Genomic DNA, 26,119 nt, shown 5'->3' on the forward strand with positions numbered 1-26,119 from the left:
TGAGATTTCTCTGCCTCGCATCCTCGCGGAGTTTCGGTCCTATGGGGAACTGTCCAACCTTAAGATTAATTTCTCCAAATCGGAGATTCTAAATATCTCGGTGCCCCCGCAGCAGGTTCCTGCTCTCGCCTCCAGTTTTTCGTTCCGCTGGTGCCCTGGGAAGATGAAATATTTGGGGGTTTGGCTGACAACTGACGTAGCCTCGTTATACACTGAGAATTTTGCCCCTTTGTTGTCTACTTTGGCGTCGGACCTCCAGCGGTGGATGCCCCTGTATCTGTCCTGGATTGGTCGGATCAATGTGGTGAAGATGAACCTGCTCCCGCGGGTCTTGTACCTGTTCCAAACTCTGCCGGTTCGGCTCCCCCGGGTCTTTTTCGCTTCGCTTTGGTCAGCGGTGATTAAGTTTATTTGGGGTAACAAGAGCCCGAGACAGCGGCTCTCGCAGCTTACTCGCTCGAAGTCGGCGGGCGGACTCGCCCTTCCGGATTTTCACCGGTACTACCAAGCCGCCCACTTGCTTCGTGTGGCAGAGTGGAACATGGTAGGGCCGGGGCAGAAGCCCTGGGTTGCGTTGGAGCTTGGTGATCTGCGGGGTAGGGTCCTGCACGCCCTGTGGGGTCCTAGAATGGGGGCTCGAGTGGGGTTGCACCCCTTCGTGTCGGCGACTCTGTCGGTGTGGAGGGCCGTGGGGTGTAAGGCCGGGCTCTCTACGTCGCCGTCGCCTTTGCTGCCTCTCTGGGGCAACCCGGACTTTGCCCCAAGTCGACGTTGGGGGCCTGAGGGGTACATGGGACTCCCCCTTCCCGTCCGTGCCCGTGGGTTGTTGGCGGGGGGGGTGGTTGCGACGCTGGAAACCCTACGCCCGGACGCTGTCTTTTCCTGGTCTGACCGCTTCACCCATCTCCAGGTTACGCACTATATTGACACCCTTCCCAATCGACAGTGTTTGACCAGAACGCTGACGTGTTTTGAGTCCTGGTGCGCGGGGGCGGGTCCTCCGAGGGGGGGCGTTTCCCTACTTTACTCTCTTGTTCTGTCCTCTGCGCATACTGAGCGGCCCTCTTTCTGTTCCCGCTGGGACTCCCTCGGCGTAGCGGACCTTGCGGACGGGGACTGGGATAAGATATTTATCCTCACGCACAAGAGTTCCAGGGCCGCTAAGGTACAGGAAACGAACTATAAGATTTTGACCCACTGGTACCGTACGCCTCAGAGGCTTCACCGCATGTTTCCGGACACCTCCGATAGATGTTGGCGGTGTGACGGGGCTGAGGGCACGATGCTGCATATATGGTGGGAGTGTCCCCTGATCCGACAGTTCTGGACAGAGGTCCACCGTGTGATCTCTGAGCTATCTGATTCCCCTCCCCCTTTTCAAGCACTGCCTCTGCTTTTACACCACACACACCTTTCCCTCTCCCAGTACAAGCGTTCGGTAGTGCGACATTTATTGGATGCGGCTAGGGGTCTCATTCCCCTATACTGGAAGCAAAAATGCGCGCCGCCTGTTAGGGACTGGATGTCAAGGGTTGAGGATATTAGGAAAATTGAGGATCTTTCCGCAGTCTCTCTCAAGCAAAGAGAGGGATACACAGCCACTTGGTTTCATTGGCTTTCGTATGTTTCCCCATTCGATTTGTGATTTCCATTTCTCTCTTATGTGTTGGCCTCGCTTTGGGGTCATCGTTAGCGCTGTGATTTTGATGCTCTTGCCGTTCGACGCCACGATGCCTTTTGTGTCCTCTCCGGATGCTGACGGTGCTGTTTTTCTGCTACAACCCCTGCGTGGGTTATTGTACATTGTGTGCCTTACACTGTTCGGGTCGTGTATGGACTCGCCCACCCCTCCCTTCCCCCTTCCCCCTTTTTCTTCACTCTGTACCCCATACCCCGTCACCCCTCCCTGTTCCTGTATTTTCAAAAAATTCAATAAAACCTGATTTTGAAAAAAAAAAAGAGTCTTGATAAAAGTCCCCTTAGGACTGAATTGTCGATTTTGATATTAAACATTGCGTTATTTCAAGTCCCCTGAGTGCTACCTTCTCTATTTGCTATATTTTCCCTGCTGTGATTGCACCAGGACATTTATCTCTTGTTGTCTTGAGTGCATGGACTAAGTTCTATATTTATAAAAAAATAGATATTATATAAAGACATTGTTTTACTTCTTAGTCCTATCTTTTTCTCTACTTTTGTAACTAAACATTTCAATAAGATTTGGTTCAGAAACATATAGAAAAATGAGCCCTTTAATACAAGAATGGTTCTAAGGTCATCATTTATTGTCCGTACATGTTTAGTTGTTACGCAATTGAGTTTAAGCCAGAACATTTGTAACAATGCGGGTAAATCATTTTTCCCTTGTAATGGCTAGCCAATTGTTTTCTACATAAAAACATTTTTTTTTTTATTTAAATATGATATATACGGTGTAAGGTTACCATTGTATTAAATGTTCTTACATCATTTAACAGTTACAGTGGACCTGCCACCTACAATGTTACTTTATTTGCATAAAATTCTATAATTTGTGCATTTCTGCAATCATTGTTCATAAGATATTAAATGCAATCCTTTAACCTGCATTTCCCCATCTTCCAAAAAAATAAATAAAGAATTACACATACATTAACACTTAAAAAACCCACTGCTGATATCATAATGTTTTCTTTAGGGATTCTCTTTGATTTCAAGAGATCCATGGAACCATGGATTTCTAAAAAAAAATACATATATATATATGTATATAATTGCCCCACAAACAATAAGACTTACCCTGCTATACTTGTTGTTAATAACTTGTTACAGTACAATTCCACAGCAAATCTCCCAATACCAGAATTACTATTTGTTTAAATAAAATATAATTGCATGTTTAGCCTAAGATCAAAGGTATAATATTTTCACAGTGCTATCAAATTAGCTGATGCTTGAAACTGTGGTCACAAATCCCACGCTCACTGCAGAAGTCTGTGTCTTGAATGTCTCTATGCACCAGGCAGACATGTTTTGTTCATGCTGTTCATGGACTATGGGGGTGACAAAGTTTGTTTTTCTGCTGTAGCCACCATGCCATAAAATGTTGATATTTCGTTGGACAGCAAAACTGATGGCTTATCATACTCCACGATCTGAAAAGAAAGATGTTTATATAGCAAATGCTCATTAATGAACTTAAACTGTTGTGTTGTGTGTAGTCATGTGTTGTCAGGTTGCTCATCACTCAGGGGCCAGTGAGAAATTACCTGAAGTTCCTGACCAGAAGACTCTAAAGATCAGCTGGCTATTGGTGTGATAAGACTGGTGGGGCCCTCAGCAAAGGCTCTAATTGTACATAGAGTGTTGGTTGCACGTCCTGGGGGGCAAAATTCATCACTGACTGTATATAAACATTCACCTACTTGAAACGAAATGTCACAACACAGTCCATGAGACTACGCTAAAGGCTTATGAAACTTGGTGCTTTAGATACATGGTTGGATGCTCATTGTGACAGAATGACCTGTCATACAGGGCCCCAAGGTAGACAGAGATGGCTCCAGCCTGGCTGCCAAACAAAGATGGCTCAGGCAGGAACTCCATTGTGTTAACAAATCCCATTAACAGGATTACTGCCAGGAGGATATTCAGTAGCCAAATGGGATTAAAGGTTGGGTTGTCTACATATACCTATTTATTAATGTTAATTCAATTATGTGGATATATAAGGCTATGTTTTACAACAATAAAATGTTCCATTTGTTCTTCACAATCATGGTGGTCGTGACTACTTTTGTGATCTAAGACAAAGGTCCATCTACCTTTTGAGGCTGGAGACTCTCCTGAGGGACAGACGAAGGATTCATAGGGTATCTATAACCCTAAATAAGCAACCCATTACACTCATGGGAGGACAGTGGCAGCATATCTCGGGGGGGAGGAGGAGGAGGACAGTGGCAGCATATCTCGGGGGGGGGAGACGAACAGTGGCAGCATATCTCGGGGGGAGGACAGTGGCAGCATATCTCGGGGGGGGAAACGGACAGTGGCAGCATATCTCGGGGGGGGGAGGACAGTGGCAGCATATCTCGGGGGGGGCAGAGTGGCAGCATGTTTTTTTGGTGCTTTTTTAAAGAAAAAAACTTTTTCTTTAAAAAAGCACCAAACTTTTAGGGTGCGGCCTATATACGGGGGCAGCCTATATCCGAGCCAATACGGTATTTACCAAAGAGCTTAGACTTTTGCTTAAAGGGACCATACTCACTTACTTCATTAATTCTTCATTAATGAGGCTGCATGGAACACTGGTGTGTAGCTTTACAGATCTGTTGTCAATTCTCTAACACAAGTGGACATTCATAGGCTTACCTTTCCATTGTCCATCACCATTATTCTATCACAGTGGAATACAGTGTTTAATCGGTGAGCGATAATGAGTACAGTGCATTCACTAAAGGCATCCTTAATCGTTTTCTGGATAAGTGCATCTGTTTCGTTATCGATCGCAGCAGTTGCTTCATCTAAAAGTAAAATCTGCACAAACACATAGCTACATTTAATACCAACAATTAGTCCCAGAACATGTTGGAGAAATTCACACTTTCAGCCACCAGTAAAAGTTTTTACTTTAAAACAAATCAACTCAACACAAAATTTAAAAACATACTATTGTACGCTAACAGTATGTGATGTTTCGATTTGTGACATGGCTGACGATTCAACGTTCAGCTCTTGAGATATTGGTCAGCGGCAACCAGGGGTCAACTAACACCACGCAGGGTCCGTGGGTAAAAGTATGTCATAGGACCACCCACTAGGCCCTGTCCCCATGCGGTTTATTGTGGTCATCATCGCAAGGTCAAAGAAAAACACAAAATACTGCATTAAACAAACAGTACTCTGTGTACTTCAAAGTTGTATTTGCACTTATTAACAATAAACAGAAGAGGGAGCCACACTATTTGGTTGATTTAGAAAATGTACACTGACACCGGTAGCGTTTAGCCGAGGAGCATTGCTGGGAAAATCCTACATGTAGCTTTCTTCCTTATACAACAAAATCATTGCATTTGCAATAACTAATATATTTTCTGACTGTCAACACTACGGTAATTAGCCTGGAAGTGAGTTAAACATCTTAATAATCCTTTACTCATCCTTCCTAAAAACAAATACAATTGCTTTTTTTACATTCTTTGAAGGTGTTTTGGACATGAATATCTAAAAAGGCTATGTTTTATATTTGTACGTATAAACGCTGATGTAAACAAAAAAGTCTAACCATTGATATCAATATATTTGTTTCTAAACGATACTTAAAGCACCTTGCGAGACATCTGTGTTGTACCTTGCTGTTTCGCAATAAAGCCCGTGCCATACAGAGTAACTGCCGCTCTCCAACAGAGAAGTTACTTCCATTTTCTGTAACACCAGCATACAGCGCTTTTTCCATCTGCATGACCTATCAACCATATACATTAGGTGAATACTTCATACACAAAAGAACCAATATGTCATTGGCAAAGAGACTATACCCTCAGGATGCATTTGTTACTTACATACAGTAAGTAGGAACATTCAGTCAATTACTATGGTGATTGAGCCACTTTCACCATTTTGTACCAAAATGGCTCCTTATAGCATGCATGACTCTCAACGTGTGTTAGCATACCTACTAACTTCTTACCCGGAAAGGTAGAGTGTCACTGCTAACTGGTAGCGTTATTGCGCATGCACACGATTCTGCACATGCAAAGCATGCTTTCTCCAGTCCAGATACCGGAGAAAGAAATCGGGGCCGCAGGATTGTTGTAGAGTGGGACAGTGGGATAGAGTGGGAAATTTGGAACTGTCCTACGAAAAAGTGGGAAAGTTGGGAGGCATGCTTTGAATGCCAGCAACATAACTGTGCTTAAGCTGCTAATCACACACCGGTACCTAAGACATGCTTGCATTCTACCCCACGTCCCCTTCTACAAGCAATGAAAACATTTGTGTAGTGCAGTAGCATTACTAATCAGCTGCTAAACTATAATATATATATATATATATATATATATATATATATATAAATATATATATAAAGACAGAGTAACGCAGTATGTCATCACATGACGTTGTTTTCAGAGCTTTTTGTTAGCGGTAGCGGCTCTAATGACTTTTAAACCTAAGTTAACGGTAAAACGACCACTTACCATTAAAGTAAAATACACTGTTTAATATAATTGATTGATAACCACTGTCATGCCCTAAAGGCAATTTTACTGGCATTTTGCCCTTATGTCCTTGAGCCTATATTCCTTACATTATAACACGATGCCGCAATGTTCACTGGTACTTAATTGTATTGTCAGAGTTTGAATTATATTACATACTCGTTGTTTCATGTGGGTGCATTCCAAGGCTCTCCAGATCTCTTCATCTGTATACTGATTCATTGGGTCCAAATTAGATCTACAATTTAGCATAACATTGTTTTAGTACATTCTATGCAATCCAAACAAAAATATTGTCAATAATGCAATAAGTGAATATGGCACATACAACATGCATTGATGCTATAATTTAATATGGCTTAGACATCATATATTGATGCTTTAACTTGAACATTTAAGTAATTTAACAATATCTGCAATCTAATATGTATTTGCAATATCTGATTATAGACCTTATTCTGTTTACCATCTTTCACCTCCTTTTATTAATACATCCCACATAATCAATGAGCCTCAGTCAATGTGGTTCTCTATATGTACCATGCATACTATAACAAGGCAGGTCATTTTTATACATGTAAACTAAGCTGTGTGGTGGTTGATTACCCCACAAGCTTACCTCATACTTCCAACAAACAGAACAGGCTCCTGGGGAATGATAGAGAGTTTCTTCCTTAGATCCTGTAGTCCAATTTTGCCGATTCTTACATCATCAACGGTAATAAAACCACCATCTAATTCAAATAATCTAAATAATGCAACTCCTAAAGAAGTTTTCCCTGAGAAAAAAAAAAGTTTACGTTAACAAGCTTAAAGAAAGAAACCTAAAAACACATTCTCCACAGGAAAAATAAAACATGAATCCAAACACCATATAACAGGCACCTGACACCCCACACTCCCGATCAGCTGCTGATATTATTTTAAACACAAAATGTGTTTTATATCTGGTGCAGAAATGGTTAATGTTAGATTGGTAAACTGAGGTCTGTAAACAAGAATATCTAAAAAATAAATTACAATTTATAAAACATAATATGTCAGGAACTGTGTTTTTTTTAATCTGTTTAGTAATACCTGCTTTACTTTCACATAACTGACTCCGAGTTATTACAATCAGACACAGGGCTTTCTGGCCAGCCCTCGATTTCTGCTTTATACCTTTTAGTTGAATATTGGGATTTTCTTAAATCTTTTAGCCCAGGGTGAAAATAAACCAACCTGATCCAGTTCTCCCTACTAATCCAATTTTCTCATGTGGTTTGATGCTGAATGTGATTTTCTTCAGGACTAGGGGCAGTTCTTTGCGATATCGCATTTCTACATTTTGGAAAGTGATTGCTCCATTCTGGGGCCAGTCGTCAGGAGGTGATGTTTCCTCAATATGGTGGGGTCCTTCAGATTCCAGGTTCTGGAGGGAAAACAAACATAAAATGGCTGACTGTGCATATCAGTAAAATATCGTATATAGAGAGCATTATGGGGTAGTAATTCAGTATCGCCTAGGGGTTTGTTTGGAGGTTTTACAGCAGGTAGAAAATAGCATAATTAATGGTCCAAATGGCCATAAAATTCTATGTTTCTATTGTATACAACGAGGTTTAGTATGCTACAGAAAGGACACAGGCGAAAAGTATATTTTAGATATTGGAATTCTCTTTAGATAAGGGTCAAGAAAAATAATCACCAAAAATGAACAAACTACCAATAATGGTAGAGATACGTGCACTGTACATATATAAACACCAAAACCTATTGCAAGGAGAGCACGTAAGGAAAAAAGGTATATACAAAGTAAATCTTTATTAAACAATATGATTAAAATACATATGAAAAAATATATATAATAAAAAAGCATCTCGGCACCAAGACACATATAGGAAGGTACATATGAACAAGGACACAGGACTACAGGAACTAGGATGGAAATACGTATGTATATGAAGGCACAAATAAGAAACACAAGGATGACCACAGCGATAAAGTAAAAAGGAACAAATGAAATAACATACAGCAATGGTACATCGGTGCTCAAAAGTTACTAACCAAACCTAGAAACAAGGCTGAAAACAGCAAAAAGCCTGCTGATGAATGGTGCCAAGTCCAAACGTACCAACTCCAAGGGTGCCGAGATGCTTTTTTATTATATATATTTTTTTTTATATGTATTTAAATCATATTGTTTAATAAAGATTTACTTTGTATCTACCTTTTTTCCTTACGTGCTCTCCTTGCAATAGGTTTTGGTGTTTATAAGGGTCAAGAAAAGCAGCATGGTTTCGAAGTAACTCTTCATAACATACAAAACATGCGTGGACTTGAAACACTATTAGCAATGGAAGATTTTAACTACTTCAGTTGAATTTGTTGAAAACATAAATAGTTTAAAAAAAAGAGCTCTGAAATGTACAGCTGTATTATCACTCAGTATAGTAATGTCAATAGTAAAGGTTGCTTCAAGATCATGTGCTCCTGGAACCTTGATTGTTTCTTGGGAAACCAATAACATCACAACTACGCAAATTGTCACAAGGCACTTTAAACTTATGCACGGAGATAACATTTTCATCTTTGGCCTACACCAACACCCAATGGTATAAAGGAAGTTCTGTAAATGTTTGACTATTTTACCATCTTTACAGAATCGCTGTTTCATACGGCAATATTAATTAGCCCACAGAAGACTGAAAAGTATATCAAATATAAAAAACACAAAGCATATATAACATACATATTATCTGATAATTTTAGGCAATAAAGCTTTAAAACAAAAGTAATGGTCCTTGAAACAAAAGTTTCCAAAATGTTTATCTTTTGTTAGTAAGTTACGTTCTGATCATATTTCACTGAATCATGGATTAGTTAAGCAAGTTAAGTTCCATGACATTGCAGGAATAAAAAAAATGTGGTCAGTGGTATATTTTAAAACGGTGTTGCTGCCCTAAGCCTGGTCCAGTGCAACTCCCATAGGCATCTCCCTCTCTGTTCTGATGCCACTTGACCTGAATTTTGAGCAGCAGAACATGACATCATGTCCTAGAACTCTGCCTCTTGAGGAAGCACGGCATCAGTGGCATATTTATGTTGGGTGCTGCTCTAGGGCTGAGGCCGAGGTCAACGCCACATCTTCTCCCTTCGTAGATACTGTCCTCAGTATAGGGTGCATTGTAGAGTTATGGTAACACTACCATATAGATGATCTAAACTTGTCATTAAAATATGGTAAACTATATTGTCCCATTTACCTGATGCAGTAAATAGTAGCAAATGATAAAAATAATCTCTGTCTGGTAACAGGCTTTGTGAGGAAAATTTTATTAAGTGTAAACTGCAGATAGTCTACCTACATGTGGGTTCAGATATGTATATATAAACACACACTATATGACCAAAAGTATGTAGACTTCTGACCATTACACCTATATAAACTTGTTGGACATACCATTCTGAAACGATGAGCTTTAAAATGGAGTTCCAACACTTGGAATAACGCATGGTAATCTTAAACTTATGTTCAGCCATGGAAACCCATTTCATGGAGCTCCTGACACACAGTGCTTGTGCTGATGTTGTGTCCAGAGGCAATTTGTAGTGAGTGATGCTACAGAGGACATGCGATTATTTTACACACTACATGCTTTAGCTCTCAAAAACCTGCTGTGTGAGTGTGCATGGTCTACCCCAACAGTGTAGAATATGAAAGAGTCAGCTCCAGACTGTATGACCCAGAGATTCAGCTTCTTCACCCTAAAACCCTCAGATTGGGGAAAAATCCTGAGAATTAGGGTAATTTATTATATATATATATATATATACTAAAAATTGTGGACTTGCCTCTGTGTAGTAGCTGATCCTCTCTACTGATGTGAATCTGGCTTCTGTCTCCGTCATCAGCCGAGCAGTAAATTGGAAGAGTCCTGTGAGCTGAACAAGCATGGAAATCAATATATCAATCCATTTACTGTTTGAAGCGTATTCAGTGGTTTCATAAAAAAAGATGGTTTCATCATTTTTATTTTTTCTCACTTTTTATGTTATCTCACTAAATTTCAAGCACCTCATGTCTAAATTGCTACCAATATTTCCCAAGCCATTGATTCAATTAAAAACCAGCATTCGAGTTTTTTTTACCCCTTTCTGCTGTATTTTGTAAGAAAATTGAGACACGAATGTATTTTCCCAGCTCACATACAGATCTAAATTGTCAGTGTCAGGTAACTGTAGCCATTTCCAGGAATAAAGAAGAAGAAAGCACTGCAGTTTAAAGGGACACTACAGCCATCATACACATTTTAATGCATATGATAGCTGTGTGGTTCCTTCAAATTTGTCATGTGCTTCTGTAGAATCCCCCATCTGGAGATTCTGTAGAATCCCCCCATATACATTTGCCCCATTTCCCTGAGTTCAGCGTGAAACTGATTGGCTCCTTCTTGCAGCCAATCAGTGGCAAGAATAATGGGACAACAGAGGAGATGGCAGCTGCAGGGCTGCACCTTCTACCCCAAGTTGAAAAATGTATTTTAAAGTAATCCTTTTAAGTAAAAACAAAAGCACAGGCTTGTACCTAATGTGTACCTCCAATCGGTTATATATACAATGCTGTGGAAAAGTATTTGCCCCTTACACTTACAATTTAATACTTATTTCTAAAAATATGAAAGTGATCCTTTTAGAAAGAATGAAATATTAAAGTCTTAATCTGTTTAAAATAAAGATTGGTACATGCCATATGGATAACTGAATAGTAACCTGAGATGCATATTATGAAACAGTCAATTAAATGAATTTACTAAATTCAAAGGGATCCAATACAGACAGCCGACGTTGCAGAAGAGCACTCTATTCAATACTCTCTGCCCCTCAGAGCTTAGCTGAAAGAATGATAGGCATTACAGTCTAACACAAGTAGAACTGGTGGACCCTGAACCCTACATTCACTGATGTACCTGCATAGCATAAGATATTGCTAATCCTGCATACGCTGGTGGTATGTGTCCCTGCATCAGAACTATGCACAAAGCCGTAAGCGTGATAACGGCAATGCTGATCAGGTCGAGGCGCACAGCCAACCAACGTGTAGCACAGCTTAACAGGAAATGAGGCACATGGCTGGAATCCAAAAGCTTCTGAAACCTAAAATTGTAAAAAATGGAAATATATGAAAAATAAAAAGACAGAGCTAAACATACTACACTATATGTTTTTTCTTGTTTTATTTTCTCTCCTTTTGAGAGCCAGTTTATCAAAAGGAATTTGCTTTCAGGAACAGGTTCAATATTTTTATTTTGATCACTATAAGCGCATGAATCACTTTTTTGTTTTCTTGGTATAAAAAACGGAAATATGTTGGTCCCAATAAAATGGCGCTTAGAACTACATTTAACTACCATAGTATCTAAAATACTTTCGCTACATAGAATATAGTAATATTATTAGATAATAACAAATATAGCATTATACAAAAGAGAATCTCAACAAAATATATCACTTTAAAAAGAGAGAAATAGAACATCCGACATGCAGACTCAGTATTTTTTTTAAAGCTTTTTTTTTTTTTTTTTTTTTGAGGAATGAGTTTAAAAACTCATTCCTCCAAAACATAGCTTTTATTTATTTTAGAGTTAAAATCAGACACACCTCCTCAGGAATTTCAATAATCAATCAATCTAGATAAATTACAAAATTCATCAAAGAAACAAAGATAGATGCCGAAGGGAAAAGACGGTTAAAAATATCACCGGTAATAAATTAATTACTAAAGCATTACTTCCGTAATGAAAATGACACAGTAATAAAGATATACCATCAAGCTAGGTGTGTTGCTGCACTTTAGGTACAGAACAAAACAAAAACACAACACGGTGCTTATTCACTACAATTTCCACACGAAATCTGTAACTTACGCGAGAAGGGCATCATTGGTTTTACTGTAGGCCTGGACTGTAGTTAATCCATGCAACGTCGATGTGATGTGAGATATTAATGGCGAATGACTTATATTATTCAAACGTTTCAGCTCACGGATCAGTACTCTGCAATGAAAGCATTTATTGGTGTTTAGAATAATATACATACAAATAATGTCACATTCGACCATCACATGGGGAACAGTCTGTATATAAACTACTTCCCTATTAAAAACCAATTCCCTTTATGTGCATCGATGTCTGTGCCAAAAGCAATAAATAATTCACAAAACATGTCTTTGATATTTTGCCTTATTATATATTACCACCTGGTCAATGGAATATTAATTACCATCTCAGACATGCATTACTGGCATAATCAACAACATCTCAACTTCCTTCCTTCAAAATTAATATTTCATTATAATTTTAATGTGAGGATCATACAAAACTCCTAACATATCAAAAAAATAGGTCCTACCTTGAAACCTTGTTTATTACATAGAAGAGAGCACTTAAAGGTATGACGGACAAAAGGAACCACGGAAATACCACACTTATAACAGCAAGACAAAATAAAACAAGTATTAAATTCTGAAAGAGTTGCTCCAGTTGGCTTGGAAGATGTGTATCAACTGAAATGATAAAGAAAAAAAGGGCTTTAGATAAATATGGTGTTATTTGTGGAAATATCAAGCATACGCTTAAAGACAGTTTTGACTTAAACCACCAATGTGACCAGAGAGTTCTGCTCTTACAACAACTCGATGGTAGAAAATAGTATGTGCCAAACATTGCAGCAGAACAACCAAAAACATATTTGATGCATCCTCTGTTCAAAAATGAAGTCATGTACATTCTTATTGAAAATTGTTTAAAAGAAATGTTTAAAAATGATAATCAGAAAGGTCATATATAAGCAATGACTTTTTCTTTCCAAAAGGACATTGTAATTATAGTTTAAATCTAGGTGGCCTTGTGTGTATGTTCACATTAAGTGCAAAAGAATATGGGTTCATATACCTATAACAAAAATTATATTATGTCACTTTCTTGATAAAAAATAGGGCTTGACTGCCCATGTAATTGCATTTTAACAATTACGCAGCAGGTACAAAATCAGCTTATCATACTACTACAGCTATGTTATTATAGTGAAGTAAAACTATGCACATTAATAACTATAATAGGAGGTAGCTCTAGCCCTAGGTTGACTAGGACTAGAATGCCACTCTGAATGGAATGATAAACCACTCGATATGTTCTGCTTTCACACACCTCTCCACTATTTTCTCCCTTGCACCACTAAACATGCAACTATGAGAAGTTCCAATGATGCCCAACTCACCTTCATCCATGTCTTTAGTGAACCTGTTTAAGATGCGCCCAAGAGGGGTCGTGTCAAAAAGCCTTACTGGGCTGCAGAGAATTTTGTGAAACAGCAGATCATGGAGTCTTGTTGATGCCTTTAACGTACTCTAAAAATGGAATAAGCCTCAGTTTATCATGCCCTATGCTTTGTGGGGTATAGAATTCATACAACTATGAAACTGCTTTGGTTTGAAAGTATACATCGAAAGCAAGGGAATAATTCTACGGTTATTTGTTTAGGAAAAACAAAGATGAAAACCGTTGTTATCATTTTGGACTAGGGGTAGTAAAATGTGGACCTCTGGCTGAGAACTACATGGCCCATAAATCTATTTAACTTGTGAAGCTGCAGAGACCATTCTAATTTCCAGACTGTACGGACATGGTCATGGATTTGAAACCTCTAGCCAGATTAAACCCAGGTGCATAGTCTGAAAGTATTCAGGTTCACTGATTAGGCAAACCTGACAATATACTCAGACATTATCACCAAAAGATTGCCCTACTGTGTAAACTGATACATCGGCACAGTAAATCGGCTCTATGTAAATCAAACTCACAACAAACTAGCAAAAAAAATTGCTGAGAAATTGTTGTATCTCCCTTTTTCCATGAAGCACCATAAATGCACCCAAAATAACTTAAGTATGTTTATATATACGTATGTGTACTTTTGAAAGATGATCAAACCTATGACCAGATGTGGAAAAATACACATATATATTAGACACGCCCATACAAGCATATGAACACACATATGCACACATACACTAGACAATTATATACACACACACACGCAAGTCAAGCACTGTGCTCGGTTTAAGGGATATACGGAGTCACAAAGGTATATGTATATGAAATATCACAGAATAAGTCTTACCTTTACAAAAACATATCCTCGGATGCATCTTGTAAGAAGGACTGCTGCCAATCCAGAAGTATAAACCAGTATATAAAACTTAAGGTTAGGGTTATCGCTTACATCGCCGGCAACAAGAGTCCCATTGCTTGCAGAAACAGATGTATTCTAGGAAAAAAAGAAAAGTTACCTTAATAAGTTTGAATTTGAACTTTATATGTTCTTTGAATGGATGCATGTCCACAATGGTCCATCAGAAGATGGTGTATTTGATTCTTTTCAATGAGCCGGTGTTCAGAAAGCAATATGATGAGTCATATAAGCTTTGGAGACATCATGGTTCCTTCTTCAGATATAATACAAACTGGAGTGATGAGTTTGCCATCCAGAAAGAAATCCCTGAAACTCTCTAAATCATTTGCTGTCCTCACAAACTCCATTTCACAGACAAACTCATACATGGCCCGTTTAATAAAGAGGAAGCAATGTTTTCATTGGGTAAACTAAATACTCGTCCGTTTAACCGCTAAATGTTATAAAACTGAGCTACTAACTTATTTTCTTTTAGGCAATGTACCATCAGTAACTTACAGATTTGCTTACACTATACTATGTCACTGAAACTTTCCAAAGACAACTTACATTATTCCATGATATCTGCATTGTTTTTGTTAATCACTCACCCCATTACCTTGATCAATCCAGTAGCTAAGCCACCAATTGCAAAAGGTTACACTTCCTACACTAAACAAAAACAGAACAGCATTGGCAACAAGCAGGATTGGTCCTCCAGCTGCCTTGATGTAGACTCCATAAACGGACCATGGCACAGAACCTTCTGCTTTCTCTTCTGCTTGCATGAGTCCTGTGAAATGTTATATCGAATAAAACGTTGATTCCCAATAGGACAATATGTAATAGAACACAACAAATTATTTATTCCGATGAAATACTCTATAAAAAATAACTTGGCCTATGTGGATGCAGACTGAATGTTCACATACCCCTGGCCTCCTCCTCCGCTTTGCAGCTTGGGCGAACGGTTCCCTTCTCACCATCATCTAGATCTGCGTGTACTACATTGCGTACATCTGAGGAGCTTCTTCTCAGACAGTAGTGACTAGAGTGCTCTTCTGCTATTTCTGTTGGAATTTCCGCATCCTGTCCATCTGTTTCTGCATTGCAAGTATTGTTGTCTGTATTGGATCCCTCTGAATTTAGTGAATTTATTTCATCGGCTGTCTCGTAATATGCATCTGAAACATCAATAATGTCAGTTTACGTTCTGATTATCAAAATAACATGTAATAGTGTTTATTTTCGACAAATTTGTACATTTAAAAGGAAAATTAAATTAGGTGATATTTAAACCGAAATAATTTGGGCTTCTTTGGATTTCCAGGATGCCCAGGCCTTAAATAGCTGCCTCTCTTGCCCCATGGAATGTTAGGATGTATTTTATAATATTCTGTGCTGTAAATTATACCACATATTTTAATGTACGGATCACGTCAAATATCAACAGAGACTCACAATCTTGAAAATCTGTCACCTTTAGCAGTGGCGTCGGCAGGGGGGGGCCAGAGGGGGCCATGGCCCCCCCTACATCATGCTGTGCCCCCCGGTGTGCCCCCCCAATTGAAACGCCGTCTTTTTTTTTTTTTTAATAGACCCGGAGGGAAGAGTGAGAGGCGCAGAGCGGTTGCTGAGGAATAAGTTCTCAGCAACCGTTCGGCGCCTCTCACTCTTCTCCGCGACCGCGAGGCCTCTTCCTGGTTCGCAGTGCCGGCATTTCAAGCCGAGCGCCGGTATATGTCGTCATATCCGGCGCCCAGCAGTGAAGCCGGCAGAACCAGGGATACAGAGACCTCGCGATCTCACCGCTGGACAAGCCCAAGGTAAGTGAACTTCAAAGGGGGGGTTAGAAAGTTAGGAGGGGGTTAGAGAGTCAGAAGAGGTAGATAGGAAGTGAGAAGGGGTAGATAAGGATAGATTGGGAGGGAGAGGGGGTAGATAGGATAGATTGGGAGGGAGAGGGGGTAGATTGGGAGGGAGATGGGGGTGGATGGGATACATTGGGAGGGAGAGGGGATAGTTAGGATTGATTGGGAGGGAGAGGGGGTAGATAGGATAGATTGGGAGGGAGAGGGGGGTACATAGGATAGATTGGGAGGGAGAGGGGGGTACATAGGATAGATTGGGAGGGAGAGGGGGGTACATAGGATAGATTTGGAGGGAGAGGGGGGTACATAGGATAGAGTGGGAGGCAGATGTGGTAGATAGAGAGGCAGATGTGGTAGATAGGGAGGGAGAGGAGGTAGATAGGATAGATTGGGAGGGAGAGGGGGTAGATAGGATAGATTGGGAGGGAGAGGGGGTAGATAAGATAGATTGGGAGGGAGACGTCTTTATGGGACAAAAACGGCGTACGTTCAACTGTTTGGGGACAAAGTTGACATAATGTGTAACTTAGGTGCTGGTCAGGTTCTATGTGGGCAGTGTGGACACCAGGGTTGGCTTTGGGGTGTGTGACCAGTGATCTATGCCTGTAATTTAGGGGGTTTTATCTATACCTTTTAATGCAGAGTTTATATGTAATTTCCAATTGATTTATATCTGCAAAGCTGGGTTTTGTGTTCATCTGTATCGGCTATATTTCTATACATTATTAATGTTTACCTGCAAATATAGGATTTGCATGTCTTATTCAGTTGATCAATACCTGGAGTGCTGTTTCCATGTGTTGATTATTTGATCTAAACCTTCAGTGCTGAGTGTACATGTGATTTCCAGTTGATATATACCTGCAATGCTGGGTTTGTGTGTTCTGTTGGTTTATACCTGCAATGCTATGTTTCCATACATTATTTATGTATACCTGCAAATACAAGTTTTTTTTTTATCTCATTCAGTTGCATGTGCTGTTTCCATGTGTTGTTTATTTGATCTATACCTGAACTACAGGGTGTAAGTAAAAGAGCGCTATGGTTTAGTGAATGAGGGGACAAAGGGACTCTGGGGATGATTACAGGGGAGAGGACCTCTCAATGTCACGGTGCAGTCAGAAGGAGGGAACACTGCACTGACTCTCACTGTCTTCCCCTGATCTGCAGTCAGTGTGGCAAATATATTGGCAGCAGGGTCTAATATTAATATATATTGGCTGCAGGGGCTAATATTAATATATATCGGAAGCTGGGACTAATGTTTATATATATCGGCAGCAGGGGCTAATATTAATATATATTGGCTGCAGGGCCTATTATCAATAAATATTGGCTGCAGGGGCTAATACTATATATCGGCAGTAGGGGCTAATATCAATATATGTTGGCAGCAGGGTATAATTTCTATGTATATCGGCAGCAGGGTATAATATAAGTATGTATCCGCAGCAGGGGCTAATATTAATATATATCCGCAGCAGGGGTAATATTAATATATATCGGAAGCAGGGTGTAATATTTCTATATATCTGCAGCAGGGTCTAATATTTATATATATTGTCAGCAGGGGCTAATATTAAAGAATGAAAAATAACTGTCACTTTAGCTGTTATTTTGAAATCATATTTTAATCACAGTCTTTACTTCAAAGAGATAAGTGCATATTATGTAGTTAAAAATGCACGTCTAACGTGTGTGTGTGTGTATGTGTATATATATATATATATATATATATATATATATAGTGTATATGTACCGTTTTATAATTGGCCCCCCTACTTTGGTCCCTGGCCCCCCATGTGCCCCCCCTAAATATGAAACCTGGAGACGCCACTGACCTTTAGACTCCTAGGTACTGTATTTCGGGTGACAAACACACAAAGTAATAAAATGTATTCTACATTATATGAAGATTGCATGCATCGACATGAAAGCTTATAACTGCAGCTGTGCATAGAGGGATTCCTCATGTACATCTTTATTTATTTGGCATGTTAAATAAATTAACAACACAACATGTTTAAAATCAGGTTACCTTCATCCTTGCTGCTATCACAAAGAGAAACATAATCACTACTGGAATGATTTCTATCTATGTTTGGTTCCTTTGTGCTCCAGTTGACATTGTCTTTAAAGATACTCTGTGAAATAAAGTGTGATAATTGAGAGAGTAGCACTTACAAGTTTGGTTAAAATGCACAGTGATACATTAATTAGCATAATGCTACGTGTACAACATTTTTTTTTGTAATAAAATGCAAAAACAAAATAGAGTTTCTCATTTTGTTCTTACCACTTCCCATGTGCCCTCAAACAGAGCTGCGTAGTCACCATTTAGTTTCATGAGTTCTTCATGTGTTCCTTGCTCTGTAATATGCCCTTCTTTCATGAACAGAACCTCATCACACTGTGAGAGATACTGAGAAAAAATACAATAATTACAGTTCTATTACTCACACCTGGCTTCAAAATTCAATTAACCTACTTGAGACCTGCAAGTTATGAAAAGTCTATAATTTGCAAGAAAAAAAAACCACTGTCTTATGTATTGGTGATAGATCAATTTGATAAATGCAAGGACTGCGAAATACCCTTGGCCAACACAGGTCAAGATTGTTATTTTGTCAGACAGCCTTCAATTGAACTACTACAACCTCCAATTTGGTAACTAACTTTAGCAATGTTATACAAGCAACCTTCAAAAGGAGATGTAGAATGACGTTAGCTTCAGCCCTTTTTTTTGCTAAGAAGCCTAGCATGACAGTTGTACGTCTTGAAGCTCTGCATAATAACCCTGTTTAACCCTAACGTACACAAATCTAGGCATTGGAAGTATCCAAACAATAACCTTATGTTTGCATTAAATATGTAAGCATTTTCTAAACATCCGACTTTAGAATATGATGGCACTATATAAATGAATAAAAATAACGGTAATCATGAGAATTAAAAACATGTGCTAGTTAATCTCACATTGATGAAGCCACTACAACCTTTACCTCCTGGAGGCTGGAGACCAGTGGTCTCCCCAGGCCAAGTTTCGGCGTCAGGTCCGTACAAGCGACTCTATTGGTCGCCGGCAGGGGCCTCCTCTAGCATCAACCAATGAAGTTCCAGTTAACCCCTGCAATGCTACTTAGACAAGGTAGGCCAGAGTCAGTGACTTGTATAGGGAGAAGGAACCAGGGAGATTAGGTAGGATATCTTCGTATACTAAAACACATGCATGCGCAAATAAAAGATAAACGCTCTACACAACCATACACTATCTCCCTCCTCTCCCTAAGACTCCTGACACTCTAACACTGACATACACTCATTCTATCACCATACATACACACTCTATCACCATATGCTGACATACAGCAACACACACTCTCGTTTACACTCTACACTATACACTAACACACACACACACTAACTCTAACACTATGCATTTACACATAAACACACACTCGCTCTCCCTCTATCAACGTCAGTGAAGCTCTCCTTCCTTTCATCTCTCTCCCCATCCCTTTTACCTCATAAGGAGCCCTGTCTTCACTTTATCTAAAACTTTGTGCAAGCTGCCAAGCTCCTGCCGCCCTACTACCTCTGGGTCACATAACTCCTTGGTTACCATCACTAGTTGTCTCTCTAAAATTGCAACTTTTCACTACCTATGTGTACAAGAAAGGTTCTGGTTATTTCTGCGTCCCCTTTATCCCCAATTCCTGATATCCTCATCACTGTCAAGAATTCCACAATCTAACCAACAGCCCAAGTTCACTGCCTTGGCATTATAATAGGTGGTGCGCTATAAGTAAAAGGTAATCTTTTAATTATCAATTTAACATTTCTCTTTTGTTTTGCTTCTTTTTTAAAGCAGGTGGCACATTTATGGTTCATTGCGTTGTATAATTTAATAAAGGTGGACAGTAATTTTTTCAGAATGTTCAGTCAATCATCATCCACTTGTACTGTACCTGCATTTGGTGCGTTACAAACAAGACACTCCTATTGTACATTCCAATTTTAATTGCCTTTTGGAATAATTCTGCTCTCACGTGTACATCTGATGCACTTAGTGGATCATCCAAAAGAACTAGTCTATTTTCACTATAGAGAGCCCGGGCCAAGCTGATTCTTTGGCGCTGTCCTCCGCTGAGATTCACTCCACGCTCCCCTATCTATAGAAAAAAGAAAATTTTGTGTCAGAAGGAAAAGTATCCTACTGTTCACTGCACCATGTGGATGTTACCATGCTTGTAGAGTGCAGATGTGTTGAGTAAGCAAAGGTACAGTATGACCACGTGCTTGTAACCTCAACCTAATGCACATCCCCTTAAGCTAAATGTGATTGAAGTAAAAAGGCCAGCTTCAATTATATCTTAGAATTATCATCCCTATAATGTGCTTGTTTCCAAAAGGTTTTCTTCTTTCTCATGCCTGCACACCAACAATACAGATAAATACATTAACTCCATTTAGAACATTTACAATGTGAATGAAAAGTTATGTTCTACTGGCTGTAATTTCATTACGTGAAGACTGGAAAAGCAAGGATGGACAAGATGTCCATATTTTCAATGTACAGTCCATTAAATGATTTTTCTCTGTAATGCTCTTATGCCAATATCATTATGATAATCACACACCCTATAAAATTAAATAAAAATGTCTCTGAAACTTGCCTAAAACAATTTGGTCTTACCTCTGTTAAGTCTCCATCAGGTAATGAATCAATATCTGGTTCCAAACAGCATGATTTTAATACAGTCCTGTATCTGAACATAACCAAAAAAAATTATACAAAACATTACAAAAGGGAAAAGTGCTACCAATATTTAAAACACGTGTGTCTATTCAGGGTATCAAACATAGAATGAAATCTGGCAACCCAAATGCAACCCAAAAACAATAAGCATTTATTTTTGTCACTCCTTAAGTATAATTCTATGCTTCCAGTTTTCCCATGTTATAAAAGAAGAAAGCTCTATCACTGAGAAAGTCTATTTTTAAATGTGATTAACAGCACAAATAAGGTTCAAGCCCTTTGTACATAATATACTGATAATGAGGCACTACTGCTCCCTTAAGCAAAACACTAACACATCTTTTTGTTAATGTAGAATGACAGCTAGAAGATATTTTTTGAAGAAAAAATGATTAGTTATTGACTCTCTCTCTAAAGTTGAGTAAAATATAGTTTTTTGCAAAGGAATTCCCTGCAATAACCAGATAAGGCTAAGATGAAGAAGAAGCAGGACTTGCTTATTAACACAGGACAGACTGTTTTATACACACAGACCAGCAAGAAAAGCACACACATATTGATAGCAAGGCATTTGAAGGGGAATAGTGACATAAGGCCAGGTCTAGAGGCAACCATGAGAAAGAGGAGAAGAATTGGCTAATGGTGAAAAGCTGGCTAGAGGGTTCAATCAAAGGTTCCCACTTCCAAGCCATAACACAGATCTTCTAGCCAAGTATTGTTCTGCACAGAGTGAAGATTCATACTAAAGTTTTATTTTCCCATTCTGAATCTCCACCTTATTTTTTACATCAAAAGATGTATTGGTTTTAATGAGAAATTGCCCCAGAAGCTTCCATTGCAGCTGGCATCTTTTAGCTTGCACATATTCAAGACAGCTCAGTGCAGTCTTACCAGGGACAGTAACGGCCTGTGAGACCCTGGGTCAATTTAACATATGGAGTAAAACTACAACAAAAGTATAGAAAGGCACTCACCTAAAGCAAAAAAAAAATACAAAAATAATTATATTAAGTGGAACACTCTCAAGCTGACTCCAATAGGACAGACAAAAATGAATGCACATGATTGTGCAAAAACATATAAAAGTAAAAAAAAATAATTTTAATGAGAAAATCAAAAAAGAAATATACTTGCAAAAAACAAAGCATACAGTCCACAATCAAATAAATAGTGAAGCAAAAACAGTCAAAAAAATTGCAAAGTGACGAGAGAGCTGTTCTGTTGAGACAAACATTTCGGCAACTCAACCTTTGGAGAAACATCACTTTTGCTGGATACATGATGACTCCAGTATGATTCCAGTTTCCATACATATCATTTTTAAAGGTTTGCAATATTACTTCTAACTAGCTTCAACTGGAGATAATGAGCTCAAAATATACCTTTCTCTGTTGTATTCTTTCCCAAACAGTATATTTTCCCTAAAGGATGCGTTGTATATCCACGCCTGCTGAGGTACATAGGCAATGCTTCCAGTCACCGACACAGTACCCTGTAATAACGTCATCTATAGATTGGGCATAAAAGAACAAGCTTAACAAATATAGAATAGCACATTATTTATAAATACAATGCAGTATTTATTAGTAACGGGAAATCTAAGCAAAAGCAGGAGTAGACACATTTTAAAGCCATATAACATGAACAGTATTAGCATTATACAGTATATACAATGGGCACCAACCTGTTTTTTTAAATATATAGGCCCTGTTTATTAATCTTGTTCATGCTTGGTGGTTATATTGTAGATATTTTTCCCAAAGCATTGTGCATTCGTGTCTACTTGTAAATCCTGGTATTTTATGATGTGTTAAACACTAATTACACAACGTTTGTTAAATTATAAATTACAGTATAATTAATTATAACAATATGTAGTGCAGGGATATCTTGGATCTGATAATCTTAATGAATATATATCAGCATTGAAATTAAAATATACTAACTGAATCAGTAATATATTTTCTTCTCTTTATATGGTTACCAAATACAGTTTATATTGAATTCTGGAATGTAGAGCATGACAACTCAATTAAATTTACAAGTGATTTAATTAAGCTGGTTAGGTGTAGTAATTTCCTTCTAAAATGCCTTGGAGCTTATAACGAATAACTTAATTTAGATATTATTATGTCTAACTATTTATTGATTTATATGCCGCCATCATCTTCCACAGCACTGTACAAAGGTAAAACAGTACATAACAAGTAGTATATTACATATAAAATTCAACCTACAATAATCTAAGGTAATGAGGACATGTAGTTGAATGACAAACCTTGCTTTTTCCATCATCATCAAGATTAATTAATGTTTGGGTGGCTCATTGAATCTAGACCCCTACCGTTCACCCCTAATTTAAATGGAATGTGTATAGTTTCACTAGTAGAACACATTTCTCAGAAGCCATCAGGTTCGCTGCTTCAGATGTTTCTGCCCGTTAAGACCAAGACAGCTGAAGAGGAGAATGAGGTTCTAAAGGATATTAAAGTGAAATAAAGTTTAAAAAGCAAATTTGAATTTTTTGTGTGGCACACAGTGACAGAATCAGCAATTATAATGCCAATTACTTTTTCACACTGATATCTATCTGTCATTAACTGCCTAACATTAACATTAACTGCCTAATTTGATGCCAAATAAGAACCATGTGGCTGATTTAGTCTGCCTGTTTTTTCCGACTCAGACCTTCATCAGTCATTGATCTTGTACTGGATTCCTGCCTATCCCATCTAACTTTAAATTTCCCATACCATGTATAGAGCTGCTATAAGTGGCCACATGGCTCCTTTTATCAAGAATAAATAGCTCTGTCAAACCACAATGATTTTCCACTGAATCAACACAAGACTAATGAGTTCACCATTTGTGATTGTCTGTCAGGTAGCATATTCCTGCCACGACAGAGCATTTAACGTGAAGTACTTTACAGTTCTTCACTCTGTAAACATGGTAATACAAAATGAAAATGGAAACTTTTTAGACAGATTGTTTTATTTCTACCTATAATCCTGTGTGTTGAGGTGCATTTTTTTAATTGTAATGCTGCATCTAATGTTGCATTTCCCTAGGTGAACATAACTAAGCCCGTGTGGGGTGAAAACATTGTCTAATAATGTGTAATAGGCCTTAGTTTTGACCAGAGCACCTGTATATCACATTACTAGATGCCTATAGACTTTAAAAAACTATGTATATTTCTAGGGAAAGTAACTTTTTAACAAACAATTTTTACATCTAGATCATGCAAGATATCAACAGTCGATTGGTTGCAATTTGTCTAAAAACATCTGTACATAGCATTTTCTTTAATGTGAATTTTAGTAGTGTTATTTGAACTTAAGGATTATGCTACTAGATGATGGGCAAAATATTGTGACCAGTGAACTGTTTTGCACAATGTCACAAACCTAAAACCTGAGTTGGGCAAATATTACCTGTATTATTTTTGTTATAATTTTTACCAATATATATATTTATTGTTTGCTGATTAGGCCTAGATAAACTAGGTTTTCCTAGTTAAAATGTACACCATTTATAGGATTGTCACCCAAATTTAACTATAGCAAAATTCCAAACAAGCTGGGAAAAGTGTGTCCCAGCCCTTTGTTCTTGAATGGTTAATATACTGTACTAACCAAGCCTATTTTGATGGTGCTTAATGCTTATTCCCATCAACAGTCCCATCAAATTACATACGTCACACTGAGATAAAACATATTAACAAAGATAACTTAGATCAACATAAACTTACTTGACCTAGTACGGATAATATTAGAGAACTTTTACCGCTTCCAACACTTCCACAGATTCCTACAAGTTCACCCTGTGGGGAAAAAATGAAATCTATTCTCATTTGCATTTTTTAGGATTATTGTAAATAAGAACATCTTTTATTTAATGTCTCGTGCCTAAAAAATAGGATCATATGATGTTCATCCCAATGGATTATCTCATAAGCGTATCTTTAAGAAGCTGCAAAACCTAACAGGAAATGTTATTACATTTAAGATTCAGTTACAGAAAGTGGAGTAAGATCACTTAATTGGACAATCAAGCTATCCACTGTGCAGCTGGCTTGTATACACTATGATAACTGTATCGAGCTGGCCCCGCCATCACAGCATGCTGCTCTGAGTAGAATGCTTGCATATGATGTCATATACTGGCATTCAGTACATACGTACACTGTTGGTAAAAGGTATTACAAAATAACAATAACCAAGAAAGTTTCAGGTCACATAAGGGGCAGTATATTAATAATATAGTTCCATATGATCTGAAGGAACTTGCATGCAACCAAAATGTAATGCCATACCACAAAGGTATTTTTTTCATATATTTTTTTATACTTTTTACATTTTGTGTAATTACTTATTATTTACTTATGTATTACACTAACTGTGTTGCAATTGCAAAACAACCTTATTTAGAAATAAGAAAACATACCTCTTGCAAAGTGAAGTTTATATCATGAAGAACTGGAGCATGCTCAGATGAAGAATATTTCATACCAGTGGCACACAAGGGTACTTTGTTTTCATCGGTGTTCGGGAATTCCAGGCCATTTTTATGTGGGATCCCCTTCCCATCTTTTGAGCTATTTGGTTGTATTCCATATATTGTTTTGGAGCTGCTTGACCCTTGTTTCCATGAGAAGTAAGCACCTCTAAATTCAATAATATTACATGATCTTCCATTTTGTTTACTACAAATGTAAATTTCTTCCATCAAGAACAATTTCTGCAAATGGGTATTTGAAATACAAATGGGAAATGATGTATCATAGGTTTATCAAGTTACACATCGTATCTCGAAGGTAGTATTATGGATACCTGAAGAAGATTAAGGCTTGAGTTTGAGGCTTTTTAATACTCTATTTCCTGCGAGTCTGACTGCACTGGAGATTTCCACTAACTCCTACACACGTCTCATTGCTGGCCTAGACCAGCTAACGCCACACATCCATATGATGACGTAAGTATGATCATCGCAACCACTGTGATATGAACAATGTGTGTTCTGGAAGCATGATATTCCTGAAAATATATCTTAAAAATAGACTTAGTAAAATTGCAACT

The 26,119-nt window shown here is 38.3% G+C and overlaps 1 protein-coding gene across 1 annotated transcript in view; it reads right to left on the reverse strand.

Moving 5' to 3' along the window:
• Positions 1-3,032: 3,032 nt before the first annotated feature.
• The window catches only part of LOC149289200 (ATP-binding cassette sub-family C member 5-like), a 31,869-nt gene continuing 8,782 nt past the window's right edge, over positions 3,033-26,119 (reverse strand). Inside the window, exons 9-29 of the mRNA XM_089490866.1 lie at positions 25,488-25,781; positions 24,793-24,864; positions 22,421-22,545; positions 20,976-21,048; positions 20,248-20,451; positions 18,576-18,701; positions 18,318-18,423; positions 15,341-15,592; positions 15,020-15,201; positions 14,358-14,504; positions 13,455-13,584; positions 12,588-12,741; positions 12,104-12,232; positions 11,147-11,333; positions 10,032-10,121; positions 7,419-7,608; positions 6,817-6,976; positions 6,357-6,435; positions 5,330-5,443; positions 4,351-4,515; positions 3,033-3,134 (exon numbers count right to left, since the gene is read on the reverse strand). Of these exons, the coding sequence (XP_089346992.1) occupies positions 3,033-3,134; positions 4,351-4,515; positions 5,330-5,443; positions 6,357-6,435; positions 6,817-6,976; positions 7,419-7,608; positions 10,032-10,121; positions 11,147-11,333; positions 12,104-12,232; positions 12,588-12,741; positions 13,455-13,584; positions 14,358-14,504; positions 15,020-15,201; positions 15,341-15,592; positions 18,318-18,423; positions 18,576-18,701; positions 20,248-20,451; positions 20,976-21,048; positions 22,421-22,545; positions 24,793-24,864; positions 25,488-25,781 (3,081 nt within the window). The remainder of the gene's footprint in view (positions 3,135-4,350; positions 4,516-5,329; positions 5,444-6,356; positions 6,436-6,816; positions 6,977-7,418; positions 7,609-10,031; positions 10,122-11,146; positions 11,334-12,103; positions 12,233-12,587; positions 12,742-13,454; positions 13,585-14,357; positions 14,505-15,019; positions 15,202-15,340; positions 15,593-18,317; positions 18,424-18,575; positions 18,702-20,247; positions 20,452-20,975; positions 21,049-22,420; positions 22,546-24,792; positions 24,865-25,487; positions 25,782-26,119) is intronic.

Source organism: Sceloporus occidentalis, unplaced genomic scaffold, assembly GCF_023333645.1.
Source record: "Sceloporus occidentalis isolate IW3139 unplaced genomic scaffold, rSceOcc1.0.p SCAF_47, whole genome shotgun sequence".
Classification (NCBI taxonomy): Eukaryota; Metazoa; Chordata; class Lepidosauria; order Squamata; family Phrynosomatidae; genus Sceloporus; species Sceloporus occidentalis.